General features: G+C 45.6%; 1 protein-coding gene across 1 annotated transcript in view; it reads left to right on the top strand.

Moving 5' to 3' along the window:
* The window catches only part of LOC134910183 (alcohol dehydrogenase 1-like), a 209,285-nt gene that overhangs the window by 45,631 nt on the left and 144,311 nt on the right, over window positions 1-19,343 (top strand). Inside the window, exon 2 of the mRNA XM_063917926.1 lies at window positions 13,118-13,219. Within this exon, the coding sequence (XP_063773996.1) occupies window positions 13,118-13,219 (102 nt within the window). The remainder of the gene's footprint in view (window positions 1-13,117; window positions 13,220-19,343) is intronic.

Below are 19,343 nucleotides of genomic sequence, written 5' to 3'. Positions count from 1 at the left end.
CCACCTCTGTGTCGTCAAGTATACTATCCATCCATACCTGTGGTGCATTTCAGTTTTGCACAGTTTGCTGACCACCAGTATATAATATATAGCAGTACAGTACAGAAGGCCACTGCTGTACCTACCTCTGCGTCGTCAAGTATACTATCCATCCATACCTGTGGTGCATTTAATTTTTGCACAGTTTGCTGACCACCAGTATATAATATATAGCATTACGGTATAGTAGGCCACTGCTGTATCTACCTCTGTGTCGTCAAGTATACTATCCATCCATACCTGTGGTGCATTTCATTTTTGCACAGTTTGCTGTTCACCAGTATATAATATATAGCAGTACGGTACAGTAGGCCACTGCTGTACCTACCTCTGTGTCGTCAAGTATACTATCCATCCATACCTGTGGTGCATTTCAGTTTTGCACAGTTTGCTGACCACCAGTATATAATATATAGCATTATGGTACAGTAGGCCACTGCTGTACCTACCTCTGTGTCGTCAAGTATACTATCCATCCATACCTGTGGTGCATTTCATTTTTGCACAGTTTGCTGACCACCAGTATATAATATATAGCAGTACGGTACAGTAGGCCACTGCTGTACCTACCTCTGTGTCGTCAAGTATACTATCCATCCATACCTGTGGTGCATTTCAGTTTTGCACAGTTTGCTGACCACCAGTATATAATATATAGCAGTACGGTACAGTAGGCCACTGCTATACCTACCTCTCTGTCGTCAAGTATACTATCCATCCATACCTGTGGTGCATTTCAGTTTTGCACAGTTTGCTGACCACGAGTATATAATATATAGCAGTACGGTACAGTAGGCCACTGCTGTACCTACCTCTGTGTCGTCAAGTAAACTATCCATCCATACCTGTGGTGCATTTCAGTTGTGCGCAGTATTTATAGTAGTAGGCCATTGCTATTGATACTGGCATATAATTCCACACATTAAAAAATGGAGAACAAAAATGTGGAGGTTAAAATAGGGAAAGATCAAGATCCACTTCCACCTCGTGCTGATGCTGCTGCCACTAGTCATGGCCGAGATGATGAAATGCCATCATCGTCGTCTGCCAAGGCCGATGCCCAATGTCATAGTATAGAGCATGTAAAATCCAAAAAACAAAAGTTCAGTAAAATTACCCAAAAATCAAAACTGCAAGTGTCTGAGGAGAAGCGTAAACTTGCCAATATGCCATTTACGACACGGAGTGGCAAGGAACGGCTGAGGCCCTGGCCTATGTTCATGGCTAGTGGTTCAGATTCACATGAGGATGGAAGCACTCATCCTCTCGCTAGAAAAATGAAAAGACTTAAGCTGGCAAAAGCACAGCAAAGAACTGTGCGTTCTTCTAAATCACAAACCCCCAAGGAGAGTCCAATTGTGTCGGTTGCGATGCCTGACCTTCCCAACACTGGACGGGAAGAGCTTGCGCCTTCCACCATTTGCACGCCCCCTGCAAGTGCTGGAAGGAGCACCCGCAGTCCAGTTCCTGATAGTCAAATTGAAGATGTCACTGTTGAAGTACACCAGGATGAGGATATGGGTGTTGCTGGCGCTGGGGAGGAAATTGACAAGGAGGATTCTGATGGTGAGGTGGTTTGTTTAAGTCAGGCACCCGGGGAGACACCTGTTGTCCGTGGGACGAATATGGCCATTGACATGCCTGGTCAAAATACAAAAAAAAATCAGCTCTTCGGTGTGGAATTATTTCAACACAAATGCGGACAACAGGTGTCAAGCCGTGTGTTGCCTTTGTCAAGCTGTAATAAGTAAGGGTAAGGAAGTTAACCACCTCGGAACATCCTCCCTTATACGTCACCTGGACCGCATTCATCAGAAGTCAGTGACAAGTTCAAAAACTTTGGGTGACAGCGGAAGGAGTCCACTGACCACTAAATCCCTTCCTCTTGTAACCAAGCTCCTGCAAACCACACCACCAACTCCCTCAGTGTCAATTTCCTCCTTACACAGGAAAGCCAATAGTCCTGCAGGCCATGTCACTGGCAAGTCTGACGAGTCCTCTCCTGCCTGGGATTCCTCCGATGCATCCTTGAGTGTAACGCCTACTGCTGCTGGCGCTGCTGTTGTTGCTGCTGGGAGTCGATCGTCATCCCAGAGGGGAAGTCGGAAGACCACTTGTACTACTTCCAGTAAGCAATTGACTGTCCAACAGTCCTTTGCGAGGAAGATGAAATATCACAGCAGTCATCCTGCTGCAAAGCGGATAACTCAGGCCTTGGCAGCCTGGGCGGTGAGAAACGTGGTTCCTGTATCCACCGTTAATTCAGAGACAACTAGAGACTTGATTGAGGTACTGTGTCCCTGGTAACAAATACCATCTAGGTTCCATTTCTCTAGGCAGGCGATACCGAAAATGTACACAGACCTCAGAAAAAGAGTCACCAGTGTCCTAAAAAATACAGTGGTACCCAACGTCCACTTAACCATGGACATGTGGACAAGTGGAGCAGGGCAGACTCCGGACTATATTACTGTGACAGCCCACTGGGTAGATGTATTGCCTCCCGCAGCAAGAACAGCAGCGGCGGCACCAGTAGCAGCATCTCGCAAACGCCAACTTGTTCCTAGGCAGGCTACGCTTTGTATCACCGCTTTCCAGAAGAGGCACACAACCTCTAACAGAAACTGAGGAACATAATAGCAGAATGGCTTACCCCAATTGGACTCTCCTGGGGATTTGTGACATCCGACAACGCCACCAATATTGTGCGTGCATTATATCTGGGCAAATTCCAGCACGTCCCATGTTTGCACATACATTGAATTTGGTGGTGCAGAATTATTTAAAAAATGACAGGGGCGTGCAAGAGATGCTGTCGGTGGCCCGAAGAATTGCGGGCCACTTTCGGCATTCAGCCACTGCGTGCCGAAGACTGGAGCACCACCAAACATTCCTGAACCTGCCCTGCCATCATCTGAAGCAAGAGGTGGTAACGAGGTGGAATTCAACCCTCTATATGCTTCAGAGGATGGAGTAGCAGCAAAAGGCTATTCAAGCCTATACATCTGCCCACGATATAGGCAAAGGAGGGGGAATGCACCTGACTCAAGCGCAGTGGAGAATGATTTCAACGTTGTGCAAGGTTCTGCAATCCTTTGAACTTGCCACACGTGAAGTCAGTTCAGACACTGCCAGCCTGAGTCAGGTCATTCCCCTCATCAGGCTTTTGCAGAAGAAGCTGGAGAAATTGAAGGAGGAGCTAAAACAGAGCGATTCCGCTAGGCATGTGGGACTTGTGGATGGAGCCCTTAATTCGCTTAACCAGGATTCACGGGTGGTCAATCTGATGAAATCAGAGCACTACATTTTGGCCACCGTGCTCGATCCTAGATTTAAAACCTACGTTGTATCTCTCTTTCCGGCAGACACAAGTCTGCAGAGGTTCAAAGACCTGCTGGTGAGAAAATTGTCAAGTCAAGCGGAACGTGACCCGTCAACATCTCCTCCTTCACATTCTCCCGCAACTGGGGGTGCGAGGAAAAGGCTAAGAATTCCGAGCCCACCCGCTGGCGGTGATGCAGGGCAGTCTGGAGCGAGTGCTGACATCTGGTCCGGACTGAAGGACCTGCCAACGATTACTGACATGTCGTCTACTGTCACTGCATATGATTCTCTCACCATTGAAAGAATGGTGGAGGATTGACCGCATCCAAGTAGGCACATCAGACAGTCCGTATGTATACTGGCAGGAAAAAGAGGCAATTTGGAGGCCCTTGCACAAACTGACTTTATTCTACCTAAGTTGCCCTCCCTCCAGTGTTTATTTCGAAAGAGTGTTTAGTGCAGCCGCTCACCTTGTCAGCAATCGGCGTACGAGGTTACTTCCAGAAAATGTGGAGAAGATGATGTTCATCAAAAGGAATTCTAATCAATTCCTCCGTGGAGGCATTCACCAGCAGCAATTGCCTCCAGAAAGTACACAGGGACCTGAGATGGTGGATTTCAGTGGGGACGAATTAATAATCTGTTAGGAGGGGGATGTACACAGTGAAAGGGGTGAGGAATCGGAGGATGATGATGAGGTGGACATCTTGCCTCTGTAGAGCCAGTTTGTGCAAGGATAGATTGATTGCTTCTTTTTTTGGTGGGGGCCCAAACCAACCAGTCATTTCAGTCACAGTCGTGTGGCAGACCCTGTCGCTGAAATGATGGGTTCGTTAAAGTGTGCATGTCCTGTTTATACAACATAAGGGTGGGTGGGAGGGCCCAAGGAGAATTCCATCATGCACCTCTTTTTTCTTTCATTTTTCTTTGCATCATGTGCTGTTTGGGGACTATTTTTTTGAAGTGCCATCCTGCCTGACACTGCAGTGCCACTCCTAGATGGGCCAGGTGTTTGCGTCGGCCACTTGGGTCGCTTAGCTTAGTCACGCAGCGACCTTGGTGCGCCTCTTTTTTTCTTTGCATCATGTGATGTTTGGGGACAATTTTTTTGAAGTGCCATCCTGCCTGACACTGCAGTGCCACTCCTAGATGGGCCAGGTGTTTGTGTCGGCCACTTGGGTCGCTTAGCTTAGTCATCCAGCGACCTCGGAGCAAATTTTAGGACTAAAAATAATATTGTGAGGTGTGAGGTGTTCAGAATAGACTGAAAATGAGTGGAAATTATGGTTATTGAGGTTAATAATACTATGGGATCAAAACGACCCCCAAATTCTATGATTTAAGCTGTTTTTGAGGGTTTTTTGTAAAAAAAAAAAATAGAATCCAAAACACACCCAAATCCGACAAAAAAATTTCAGGGAGGTTTTGCCAAAACGCGTCCGAATCCAAAACACGGCCGCGGAACCAAATCCAAAACCAAAACACAAAACCCGAAAAATGTCTGGTGCACATCACTAATATATATATAGGGTCCTGTGCCCATATGACAGGTGGTTAGTTTTAAAACAAACAGACACGTTTGATACATTGAAGTGCAGATGGGGCACTTAGCAACATGAATAACAGTTACAAACTCTTTATTCACCTCTTTATTCAGTAAATGGTGACAGGTGAAGGGATTTTGATCAAGTTTTCAACCCTTGGAAGAAGGATCAATTATGAATGTATTTTTGTTTTCAGTCTGCTATGTTCCCAAGGGTGACAGAATTAAGGGGATATGCCGATCGTAATTAGTCATAATGTACTATTGATGCCGTCTGTTAACGTCTAGATAGATCTCTGTATTTGAATATATGCTTAAGTAAGCGTGCTGCCTGGTAGAACCTAGACAGAATACTGTCTTTATGTATTTTATTATTTTTCATTTTTAGAGCTAGATACTCAATTACAATATCATAGCTCTTGCCTAGAGATATTTTTACTACTAGGACGAATTTTACGTCCATTATTACATCTTCAGGGGATTTATTAATTAGTACTTAAAGTATACCCCATTTCATCTTTTAGTCAAATACTGAGAAATAAAAGTTATGTTTTAATTTCAATAAACATCTCAATATAATACACACATCAAACAAAAGAGTGCTCCAAACACCGGAATTTTCTTTCTTTTGATGGGTGTGGGTTCTACCACATACATCAAATAATAGTATATCTGCTACATAATTCCTGGAGCACCTCCAACATAACGGATAGCTTTCCATTGGGGTCTATTTACGGTTAGTTGGTTATTATTAATTATTACTTATATTGTAGTATATATGTAGTCTGGTGTGGGATAAATTCTAGCTTCTCTAGGAACTGCAACACCACATTAAGCTCCCAAGGTGCCACAGGAGGCACGAAGGGAGGCTGAATGTGCAGTACCCCTTTCAAGAAAGTCTGAACCTCAGGGAGGGCAGCCAATTGTTTCTGGAAGAAAATGGACAATGCCAAAATCTGGACTTTTATGGAGCCCAAGCGCATACACACCTGCATGCAGAGAGAGGAGAAACCGTCCAAGTTGAAACTCCACCGTAGGAAACTTCTTGGATTCACACCAAGACACGTACTTTTTCCAAATCCGATGGTAATGTTTTGACGTTACTTCTTTCCTAGCCTGTATCAGAGTAGGAATAATTTATCCAGAATACCCTTCCGAGATAAGATCTGGCATTCAACCTCCATGCCATCAAATGTAGCCGTCTTGATAAGCAAACAGCCCCTGTTGCAGAAGGTCTTCTCGAAGACCAAGAGACCTCGGATCATCCAGCAGTAGCTCCAGAAGATCCGCATACCAAGCCCTTCTGGCCAGTCTGGAGCAATGAGGATCGCCTGAACTCTTGTTCTTTGTATTCGTTTGAGGACCCTTGGGATGAGCGGAAGCGGAGGGAACACATACACTGACTGGAACACCCACAGAGTCACCAGGGTGTACACAGCCACTGCCTGTGGGTCTGTCAACCTGGAACAGTACCTCTGAAGTTTCTTGTTAAGGAGGGAGGCCATCATTTCTATTTGAGGTACACCCCAAAGACTTGTCACCTCCGCGAACACCTTCGGGTGGAGACCCCACTCTCCTGGATGTAGATCGTGTCTGCTGAGGAAGTCCGCTTCCCAGTTGTCCACTCCCGGAATGAAGATTGCTGAACAGCACCGGCACGTGCTTTTCTGCCCAGAGGAGGATTCTTGTTACCTCTGACATTGCAGCTCTGCTCTTCGTTCCGCCCTGTTGGTTTATGTAGGCCACCGTCGTTACATTGTCCGACTGAACCTGAATGACCTGATCTTTTAAAAGATGTGCCACTTGTAGAAGGCCGTTGTACACTGCTCTTAATTCCAGAATTTTTATCGGAAGGATGGATTCCAGAGTTGACCACCTTCCTTGGAAGTTTTCACCTTGGGTGACTGCTCCCCAACCTCTGAGGCTTGCATCCATGGTTAGAAGGATCCAACTCTGAATTCCGAACCTGCGGCCCTCCAGCAGGTGAGACGATTGCAGCCACCAGAGGAGCGAGGTCCTTGCTTTTGTTGACAGACGTATCCTCTGGTGCATATGGAGATGAGATCCCGACTATTTGTCCAGGAGATCCAATTGGAAGGGTCGTGCATGAAATCTTCCATACTGTAGAGCCTCGTAAGAGGCCACCATCATCCCCAGAAGGCGAATGCACTGATGAACCGACACCAGGGCTGGCTTCAGGACATCCCGGACCATTGTTTGAATCACCAATGCTTTCTCCTCCGGTAGAAGAACCCTCTGTGCTTCCGTGTTGATGAACATTCCAAGGAAGGACAGTCTCCTAGTCAGCTCCAAATGCGACTTTAGATGATTCAGGATTCAAACGAGATCCTGTAGCAGTTGAATCGAGAGAGCAATGCTCTGTAACAACTTCTACCTGGAGGACGCTTTTATCAGCAGATCATACAGATAAGGAATTATGTTCACACCCTGCTTGCGGAGGAGTAGCATCATCTCCGCCATGACCTTGGTAAACACCCTTGGTGCTGTGGAGAGACCAAACGGTAGTGCCTGGAACTGATGGTGACAGTCCAGAAGCGCTAACCTTAGATAAGCCTGGTGAGGCGGCCAGATCGGAATGTGAAGGTACATATCCTTGATATCTAGGAATACCAGAAACTCCCCCTCCTCCAAACCGGAGATCTCTCAGAGACTCCATCTTGAATTTGTATTCCCTCAAATAAGGGTTCAATGACTTTAGGTTCAAAATTGCCCTGACCGAACCATGCGGTTTCGGTACCACAAACAGGTTAAAGTAATAACCCTTGTTTGCTAGGTGAGGTGGAACTGGAACAATGACATTTGACCTCAGCAATTTTTGAATGGCTTCCTGTAGGATAGCACTTTCTGTCAGCGAAGCTGGTAAGCCCGATTTGAAGAATCTGTGAGGTGGGAGTTCTTGAAACTCCAGTCTGTACCTCTGGGTGACAATATCTTGTACCCAGGGATCCAGGCATGAAGACGCCCAGACATGACTGAAATTTCTTAGTCTTGCTCCCACCTGCCCGATCTCTAGGCTGGGAGGACCACCGTCATTCTGAAGATTTTGAGGAAGCAGAATTGGGTTTCTGTTCCTGGGAACCTGTTGGTGCAGGTTTTCTTGATGTACCCCGACGTCCTCTGAAGAAAGTGGAAGGGGGTTTGGACTTTTTGCTTTCACGGTCCGAAAGGACTGCATTGTAGACGTAAGATAGGATTTCCTAGTCGGTGGCGGTGCAGAAGGAAGAAAAGTTGACTTACCCGCAGATGCGAGGAGATCCACGCATCTACAGCTTCCCCAAACAGAGCCTGACCTGTGAAGGGTAGGTTCTCCACACTTTTCTTGGATTCTGCATCCGCAGACCATTGGTGCAGCCAGAGTCTCCTGCGTGCCGAGACAGCGATGGCAGAAGCCCTCGCATTCAGATGTCCAAGTTCCTTCATGGCCTCCACCATGAAACTTTTATCCATAGAATCTAATTCCTCAAGTAAGGTGCCTGACCACTTTACTATGGCCTTAGAAATCCATGCACACGCAATAGTGGGTCTTAAAGCTGCACCATTTGCTGTGTATAATGATTTGAGTATAGTCTCAATCTTGCGGTCAGCCGGCTCTTTTAAAGCGGTGGACCCAGATACAGGCAAAACCACCTTCTTAGATAACCTAGATACAGAAGCGTCCACTACAGTCGGGTTTTCCCATTTTTTCCTGTCCTCCTCTGGGAAAGGAAAAGCAATGAGAACCCTTTTTGGGATATGACATTTTTTCTCTGGGTTTTCCCAGGATTTCTCAAACAAAGCATTTAATTCCGTGGACGCAGGGAAGGTAAGGGAGGCTTTCTTATTGTCTGTGAAGTAAGCCTCCTCCACCTGCTCAGAAACCTTATCACTAATGTGTAAAACATCCCTAATAGCCTCAATCATGAGTTGCACCCCTTTTCGCAAGGGATGCCACCCCCCCAGTATATCACCATCACCATCACCTGTATCAGAGTCGGTATCCATGTCAGCTTGCATTATCTGGGCAAGAGCACGCTTTTTGGGGCATATACCAGGGGCTTTTAATGAGGCAGTGGGAGCTGAAAATGACAAAACCTCTACAGATTTTCTCAAAATCTGTGTTTCAGTCTCATTATGAGCTATCCTAGATGAAATCTGGGATATCATTCCTCTAAGAGAAGCCACCCATGGGGGTTCTGATTCAGAATTCTGAGACAGTATATTACATTCCTGGGTACATGGAATGGATTCCTCTGGAGAGGATACACACTCTGCAGCACAAGATACAGAGTCCCTAGACATGGTAATGTGAGATATAACATACACACCCACACACACAGGAAATTGTCAGACACAGTTTCCCCCAAGTACCTTCAGAGAGACACAGAGTATAAGGAGCCAGCACACACAGCGTCCCAGTAGGCAGTTACTATGTAAATGCCTGGCGCTGACTGAGTAACCTTAAAAGATTAAACAGTTAATAACACTACCCCCCTTCCATAACACCCTGATACCGCAGAGGATAACTGGAGTTAAGTGGAGAGCAGCGCTCCCTGTCAGTGTCTCTGTGTGTGTGTGTGATCTGCAGGGAGAAAATGGCGCTGGTGAGATGCTGGATCCGCTCTGAGGAGAAGTCCCACCCCCTGTAATGGCGCATCTTCCCACATTTATTATTTTATACTGGCCAAAGGTGTGATCACTGCTAACAGTGGGATTAGCCCCTGTTAGCTCAGTTGACCAGTGTTAGGGTATTGTGCTGGCCCAGGGCACCCCTCACAGCGCCACACACATGTACCTCTGAGCCCTCCGGAGCGCAGCACCCATGTGCCACCATTCTTGCCGGCTCGGGGGCTTGCGATCGTCACCCTCAGGAGCTCAGCGGAGATAGGGTCCATTAACCTCAAGGGTTGGATTCTACTCCCCCCCTAAGTCCCACGAAACAGGGAGGCTGTTGCCTGCAGCCTCCCTGTACCTAACATCTCTTAAAAAATAATAAAACTTGAAAAGCCCCTAGGAATTCCCCTAGCTGAGAACACCCTCACCGGGCACATTTTCTAAACTGAGTCTGGTAGGAGGGGCATAGAGGGAGGAGCCAGCCCACACTATTAAACTCTTAAAGTGCCCATGTCTCCCAAGGACCCGTTTATACCCCATGGTACTAATGTGGACCCCAGCATCCCATTTTGATGGATGGAAGGGTGCCCTTCTTTGGGGGGTTTTTGCAATGGTGAAAGAGATTCTCATTTTAAACAGGCTTTTATACTGTGAGTGACTAAATTCATTTTTGGGGAAGTACTATTCCTTCATGTGTGGGAAGCTTGACCTGACTTGGACATGACCTTTTACATAGGTCACCACTGGTTTTATAGTCTATCACGAAAATCCATAACATGGAGTTTATTATTTGGCCTGTGGCCTGAGGCTGGTCCTTTATTGTATTCCTTGTTCCTGCTGTGTAGCAACTAAGGCCTTCATTCCGAGTTGTTCGTTAGTTAGCTGCTTTTAGCAGCATTGCACACGCTAGGCCGTCGCCCTCTGGGAGTGTATCTTAACTTAGCAGAATAGCGAATGAAAGAGTAGCAGAATTGCGAATAAATAATTCTTAGCAGTTTCTGAGTAGCTCGAGACTTACTCCTACACTGCGATCAGCTCAGCCCGTTTCGTTCCTGGTTTGACGTCACAAACACACCCTGCGTTCGTCCAGCCACTCCCCCGTTTCTCCAGACACTCCCGCGTTTTATCTTGGCACGCCTGCGTTTTTAGGCACACTCCCAGAAAACAGTCAGTTTCCGCCCAGAAACACCCACTTCCTGTCAATCACACTCCGACGATGAAAATTCTTCCTTCAGACGTGAGTAAATCTACTAAGTTTTGTGCTAAAATACTTAGTGCATGCGAGCTGCGTACCATGCGCGTTTGCATTTTTGCCTTAATCGCTCCGTTGTGAAAATCGGCAACGAGCGAACAACTCGGAATGACCCCCTAAGAGAGGAGTGACAAAAAGGACAGCAATCATATGGCCAACTTGATGCATTATGGAAGGGTGCTCCTATTTAATACACTTGGTAGGATTTCACCTTACTGTGTTCAGCAATACCTACTGGATGCGCCCTACATGTGTAATTGGTAGGTGAATTGGATGCCATTTCTTGTTGTTGCTTGTCATTGATAGGGCAATTGTCTTTACAATTTATTGTTTTATAAGATGACTTGGCATCACTGGACAACCGACCATTATTTCTTCTCCCTCGGAACACAGTGTGAGGAAAGACACATATTTCCTGAGAAACGTGCATAGTGGGATAAAATGGCAGTCCATTTGCAATCTTACTGCACTGGTGAGGTCTGTTCCCCTGCAATACTCTGAGCAGACTGATTTCACCATGCTGACATTTTGGCTATCTTCTATTTTGACTATGTGATTTCCCCTGTACTCCCCCAGAGCCCAGAAGCACAGAATTTGACTATCTGTACCTTCAAGTTTGACTCTGTGCGATTTTGACTTAGTGCCAATTTTGACTATACATTGTACTAGATAGTATACTATATAGTTAAGATTGACTTGCCTGCACAGTCTGTCTTTCCTTGTGTTACCGACCTCGTGGAGGTGCGCATTGGGATTGAATTGGTATCGCAAGCTGGCTAACTAACACCTTGCAATATGTCCTAACTTTCCTTGCGATTTTGACTATATAGTCAAAATCGCAAGGTAATATCACACCGTGTGTACACACCTTTAGAGAAATTTTCCCATGCAGATACTGTTGGAAGTGAACATGCATACGTTAAGTGGTTTCACTGATTAGCTATATCTGTACACTCTTCTGCTTCCATCCTGAAGTACGTAAATAATAAGGCTGACCAATTTCAACACCACTTACAGTATGTCTAGTGTCTTCATTAATATTTATATATTCAATATATCAACCTGTGTGAGATATCTGACACACCTGAGCCTCTCTGAGAGGTCTAGCATAGAGTATATTTCTTTAAATGTTGTGTCTTATTCACAAAACAGGAGTAGCGAAACACCACTCAAAGTGTATTAAAGAGGCTGTGACACTGGGATCAGTATGAGATTCCGGCGATCGGGATGCCGTTGGTCAGGAGACCGACTCTGGGAACCCAACATCCATGTCTTCGGTCACTACAGTGTTCTATTCCACCTCGGGTGGCGGCTTGGACCAACACCCAACTGGGGGAACCAGCCGGCGTTCAGGACTCTGACCGCCAGTTTTTCAGTTTGTGTCGGGATTCCGGTGTCAGTATATTGACCGCCAGAATCCCGTTCGGTGGTCAATTGACTGCCTCCCGTGACACTAACTAGAGAGAAATGTGTTTTAAACACATACTATACAAAGTCACAGATAAAGTGCAACGGAACTTGGTGTAAGAAAAGCAGCACCGCTGCATCGAAGCACTTCATATACAGGTTCAGACTCATTCTAATACAGTAGTACAAGTGATGCACATCAAATAGATCAGTGCAATGCAGCAAAGTATTGTAGGTTTTTTGCTTCCCAATGTTTTATTTTTGAAAAAAATAATAAATTTTGAGCAAAAAAGATGCTTGGCGCAGCTTTGCCACCCGAGGCCTGGCGCACGGAGAGGGGCTGATTGGCTGAAGCCACAGTATATGAGGACACCTCTGTATTTTTAAACAATTCACTTACGTTTTACAAATGCATGAAAAAAAATCAAAGCTTACAAATGAACATAGTTCTCCCAAAAGATACAGGGGGACATTTACTAAGCAGTGATAAGAGCGGAGAAGTGAGCCAGTGGAGAAGTTGCCCATGGCAGCCAATCAGCACTGAAGTAACATCTGAAATTTGCATGCTATAAAATTATACAGAGCTGCTGATTGGTTGATGGGGGAACTTCTCCACTGGCTCACTTCTCCGCTCTTATCACTGCTTAGTAAATGTCCCCCACAGTGTATTTAAAAAAAAAAAAAAATTCAAAATGTGTATATCAGAAAGCTGCATAACTGTGCACATAATGACAAGTGGTCCGTACTGGCCCATAAACCTTATGCTGATTATGTCTGAGAGGCTTTAAGCATTATATTCTGGTTATTCAATATTGTATATCCTGTGGAAATATCGCACTACTGTACAAGCAAATGCCAACTTTAAACTTTCCAAGCAATCAGAAACTACAGGCTATGTATAATTTCTATGCACATGTTAGAATAATATTTATTTTTTCCAGGTAATAAAATGTCGGGCAGCAGTAATGTGGGATTCGCATAAACCCTTCAGCATTGAAGAGATAGAAGTTGCTCCTCCAAAGGCTCATGAAGTTCGTATAAAGGTGAAAAATGCTTTCCTTTTACAATTGATATTCATTATTCCGTAAATTCCGTCTCAATATTCATTAATTCCGTAAAGTGAGATTCACACCAAACATTTACTATTATTACTAGTTATTTATAGAGCGCACACATATTCCATAGGGGTTGGGTATATGTGACCAGCGGTCAGGAGACCGCCGGTCACAGTACCGACATCAGGATCCCGGCTGTTAGATGGCCGGCGAGGGGAGGTGAGCGGAACGAAGCCCCTTGCGGGATAAGTGGCTCGCACAGCTTCTTTTCCCACTCTATAGGTGTCGTGGACACCCACCAGTGGAAATAGTCCCTGTTGGTCTGCATGCCGACTGTCAGGATAGTGAGCGTTCAGGATGTAGGTGACGGTATTGTGACCGGCGGTGTCCTGACCACCGGTCACATAAATACATCCCCCCGCAGAGCTTTACAGGGAATATTTGGCCATTCACATCAGTCCCTGCCCTAATGGAGCCTACAGTCTACCTATGTAACCTACCACATGTACACGCACACATATTCTCTCTAGGGTTAATTTTGTTGGAAGACATTAACCTACTTGTATATTTTTGGACGGTGGGAGGAATCCCACGCAAGCACAGGGAGAATATACAAACTCCACACAGTTGGAGCCATAGTGGAAATCAAACCCATAACCTCAGTGCTGTGAGGCAGTATTTCTAACCATTACACCATTCATGCTTCCCACATGCAATATAAGGTCTCTATACATCCCACTTCCTTCAGTGAAACAGTTAATTTTGAATGTTTATTTTTCAACATATTTTGACCTCACGTGAATATAGATTTAACAACATTATCATTGATTATTTGTATGGAACCACAGATTTCATAGAGCCTGATATAGCTGTAGTAATATCGAAGTGCATTTGTTTCAAAGTGCGATAAAATTTACACATAACAGCAGCATTCCATCAGAGTTCCGTCAGCGTTCAAAGTGAAAAAGAAGGAAAACAGAATCACACCATTTTAAACACGGAAAACTGAAGAACTAATAACAAATATGAGTCACTTACTCCTCATATCACTCACCTCCTGATTGTCGCATTTGATCAAATAGCACGGAAATACCTTCTTTGGACATTTTGGGGGTCATTCCGAGTTGATCGCTCGCTAGCAGTTTTTAACAGTCATGCAAACACTAAGCCGCCGCCCTCTGGGAGTGTATTTTAGCTTAGCAGAAGTGCAAACGAAAGGATCGCAGAGCGACTAAAAAAAAATTGTGCAATTTCAGAGTAGCTCCAGACCTACTCCTAGCTTGCGATCACTTCAGACTGTTCAGTTCCGGATTTGACGTCACAAACACGCCCTGCGTTCTCCCAACCATGCCTGCGGTTTTCTTGGCACGCCTGCGTTTTTTTCAACACTCCCTGAAAGCGGTCAGTTGACACCTAGAAACGCCCACTTCATGTCAATCACTCTGCGGCCAGCAGTGCGACTGAAAAGCTTCGCTAGATCTTGTGTAAAACTGCATCGGCCGTTGTGAAAGTACATCCGGCATGCGCATTGCGCCACATACGTATGCGCAGAAGTGCCGGATTTTTGCTTTATCGCTGCTCATCGAACATTTTCAGCTAGCGATCAACTCGGAATGACCCCCTTTATCTGTATGTTTGTCATTTGTTTTTCATGCACAGCTGCACCAATGCAATTTTACCAACAAACACTTAAAAATCCTTTCAGAATTACCATTGCTTTTTAACCCTCTCACAATCCTCTCATTTCTACTAGTCCAAATACATTTGTGCACCCACTTTATCTACACTTTTGATTCACTTCAAGCTAAATCTACAACCATTGAGCTTACACTGCTTTTCTCACCTGCATTTCTGCAATTCTTCTGCTGATTCCCCTACAGCCTCCACTCCTACTTCCAGTTTCCCTCAACCTATTTACCTAATTAACACTATGGGGGTCATTCTGAGTTGATCGCAGCCAGCAACTTTTTGCTGCTGCTGTGATCAACTAATACCCGCCTATGGGGGGAGTGTATTTTAGCATAGCAGGGCTGCGAACGCTTGTGCAGCCCTGCTATGCTTAAAAAGTTTCCTACAAAACAAGACCAGCCCTGCAGCTACTTACCCTGTGCGACGGATCCAGCGATGAAGGTCCCGGTCCTGACGTCAGACATCCACCCTCCGTTTGCCTGGACACACCTGCGTTCTTCTTACCACTCCCCGAAAACGGCCTCCAATGGTGAGTATCCGCCCCGGAACGCCTCTCCGCTGTCAATCTTCTTCCGTCCAGCGCTGCGTCTTTTTATTTCGCTGGGTGCTCCGTTGCCCGGTGACGTCCATCACCGGGCAACAACGCGCATGCGCAATGCACACGTTGCGCATGCGCAGTTTCCGACCCGGTCGCACCGCAGCGAAGAACCGCTGCGTGCGAACGGGTCGGAATGACCCCCTATGTGCAGATTTTCCTCTACTCCCCACATCACTCAGTGTCTACCTAATCATGTGTCTTGCCCCCTGTTCACACCACTATCCTTCCCCTCTAGTCTCCTACACCTCCTCCTCCTCTCTCCTCTGTCTCCCCCCCATCCCTCTGTTTCCTTCCCCCTCCTTTCCTGTTACCCCACTTTCATTCACCTCTGCCCCATGGTCCTGCTAGCCCACAACTCAGCCCTGGTCCCTCCCTCCCTTCCCTGTCATCTCCCCACACCCCCATTCACATCACACTGAACTCCCTCCTTGCCCACCTCAAGCAGCTTCCCCTCCTAGCTCAGGCACCTGCACCATCACTACTCTCTCATCATCCTTGCCCTCAAAGTTAATCTCTCACCTCACTGCTACAGCAACCCTGATAATCTCATTCACATCTCTTCCACCTACTCCTATCCCTTCTCCTGTGACCTTTGGAATGCCAGATCTGTTTGTAATAAACTGGTTCCCACTCATGACCTTTTCATTACCAACTCCCTGCACCTACTAGCCATTAGTGAAACCTGGATTACACCCTCTGACACTACTTATGCTGCTGCTCTCTCTACTCTGGGGACCTCGCATTCACACACACCCCGATCTGGGGGTCGCCATGAGGGTGGTGTTGGGATCCTTTTACCTTCTAGTTACTCCTGCCAACACATACCAGCAGAACCGTCTCTTGCATTCGCTACATTTGAGGTCCATGCTATACGCCTCTTCCAACCAGTCCATCTTAGAGTAGCTGTCATTTACCGCCCCCTTGCATTGCCTCCAAATTCATCGACAACTTTTCTTCCTGGCTTCCTCACTTCCTCTCTTCTGACATTCCCTCCATTATCAAGTTACAAACAGGGGAAAGGTGGTAGCATTATGGTGCACAACGTGATTGAAGTTTCACAATCAATATCAAATATATCTTTAATAAATATATATAGTTAAATAATGAATTAATTAATTATTCCCCACCTACAACAACACTCTAATTTAATGATCAAATATAAAACATAACTTTTATTAGATATATGCAATTAATAAATCCCCATCTATTGAAGCTAAAAAGGCGAAATATTAAAAGATAGATATAAAGTAAAGAAAAAGTATTAAAATATATAGCACCAGGATGTCAATGAACACTCCTGCTAATTACTTAATTAGTGATTCAAAATATCCATAACTATACTGTCAATCACAAAATGAATGTCTTTAAACTCTATTATTCGCTGTAATATCAGCCTAATTAGAATGTATATAAATCAGTTCTCTTGCAGTCTTAATTTTTAATAATGACTGTTCCCAGGAATCAGATTCTTAATATCAATCTCGTGCTGTCAGTGTGAATACAACTGCTCATGTCCTTATGAAGATATCAAGTAATTAGAGTTAGCTGTGCAGATATGGTTCAACAATCCTCTGTTCTCTGAATTCTACACTGTGTTGCCCACACAAGTCAGTTTGTATACAAATGTATCCATGTTGTATTTTATCACAGTTCAATTGTGCCCACTTTAATTGTTACTGATTATTTCAATGTAAACAAGTTGTTAATAGCACTCCATGACAGGGCGTCTCAATGAATTATTGCCGCATTGTCCAGGATAAGCGTCATACTTTCAGTGTGAATACAAATGCTCATCAGATTATACAGATAGCCAGTGATTGCAATAAGCTGTGCAGTTATGAGTTAACAATCATGTATTCTCTGAGCTCTGCACTATGTTACCCACGTAGGCCAATTTATATACAAATGTATCCCTGTTGCATTTAGTCACATTAACAATGTATCTTTCTTAGTCTAATTCTCAAAGTGTCAGCAATAGGATAAAGCCTTGCGAGTGTGTTACTCAGACTGCCTCAACAATACACCCCTCATATATTTCTTATGTGTGGGGTTCGATACTGATTCAATGATGCATGTGTACGCAATTTGAAATACTGTTGATGGCAGCCAATAATAGCCAATAATTCCCTCCATTATCCTAGGTGATTTCAACATCCCTATTGGGGTGTAGTACGGGTGACCGGCGGTCTCCTGACCGCCGGTCACCTTACCGACACTGGGATCCCGGCAGCATACCGACGCCGGGATCCCGGCTGGGAGGGGCGAGTGCAGCAAGCCCCTTGCGGGCTCGGTGGCGACCTGCGGGTCACGGGTTCTATTCCCACTCTATGGGTGTCGTGGACACCCACGAGTGGGAATAGTCCCTGTTGGTCGGCATGCCGACCATCGGGATAGTGAGCCGTCGGGCTCACGGAGGAGGTCATGTGACTGTCGGTCAGCCGACCGGCGGTCACATGACTACCACCCCCCTATTGATGTCCCCACATAATCCCCTGCCTCTAAACTCCTTAATATCACCTTTTCACTTGATCCAAATACTCTCACCAACTGTCGACCCATCTCTCTTCTCCGTTTTGCCTCCAAACTTCTTGAGCGTATTGTCAACAACTGCCTTACTTCCTTTCTTTCTTCACACTCACTGCAAACTGTCCTTACAAAAGTCTGCAATGACCTTCATGCTGCTAAATCTAAGGGCCACTACTCTCTACTTATTCTTCTTGATCTCTCTGCTGCTTTTGACACTGTGGTCCACCTTTTCCTACTGCAAGTCCTTCACTCTATTGGTCTGCATGATACTGCCCTCTCTTGGCTTTCTTCCTACCTCTCTGACCGTTCATTCTCAGTCTCCTCTCATGACTCCACCTCCCCCTCACTTTCACTAACTGTAGGTGTACCCCAAGGTTCTGTCCTTGGTCCTCTTCTTTTCTCTCTCTATGCAGCGTCACTAGGTGAGCTCATTAGTTCTTTTGGTTTCCAATATCATCTCTATGCTGATGACACTCAAATCTATCTTTCCTCTCCGGACCTCTCCCCTGCTCTCCTCACTCGAATCTCCAACTGTCTCTCTGCTATCTCTGTTTGTATGTCGCAGAGCTTTCTTAAACTTAACATATCTAAGACTGAGCATCTTCCCTCTCTGCCACATAACCTCACTTCTCACAATCTCGTTATCTATTGATGGCACTACTATCTTCTCTAGCCCCCAAGTGCGCTGTCTTGGAGTAATCCTGGACTCCTCCCTCTCCTTCAAACCACACATTCAGCACCTCTCACAAATCTGTCATTTTCATCTAAAAAATAGTTCCAGGATCAGACCCTTTCTGACCCAGGACGCTACTAAGACACTTATCCACTCACTGGTCATCTCCAGACTGGACTACTGTAATCTCCTCCTGACTTGTATTCCTGACAAATACCTCTCTCCACTCCAATCTATCTTCAATGCTGCTGCCCGGCTAATTTTCCTCACCAAACGCACTGCGTCCACCTCTCCTCTCCTTCAAGACCTTCATTGGCTTCCCTTCCCTTTCAGAATCCACTTCTAGCTTCTCACAATCACTTACAAAGCCTTCACCCACTCCTCTCCCATTTACATCTCTGACCTTATCTCCCCTTACACTCCCACCCATCCTCCTCGCTCAACTAATGCACGCCGACTCTCCTGCCTACTGATAACTTCCTCCCTCTCCTACCTCCAAGATTTTTCACATGCTGCTCCAATTCTCTGGAATTCCCTACCTCTCCCCCCTCAGATTCTCCACCTCTCTCTACAAAACTTCAAACGGGCTCTCAAGACCCACTTCTTCACCAAACCTCAACCTAACC

Source organism: Pseudophryne corroboree, chromosome 1, assembly GCF_028390025.1.
Source record: "Pseudophryne corroboree isolate aPseCor3 chromosome 1, aPseCor3.hap2, whole genome shotgun sequence".
Classification (NCBI taxonomy): Eukaryota; Metazoa; Chordata; class Amphibia; order Anura; family Myobatrachidae; genus Pseudophryne; species Pseudophryne corroboree.
This window is presented reverse-complemented; position numbering and strand designations above follow the sequence as displayed.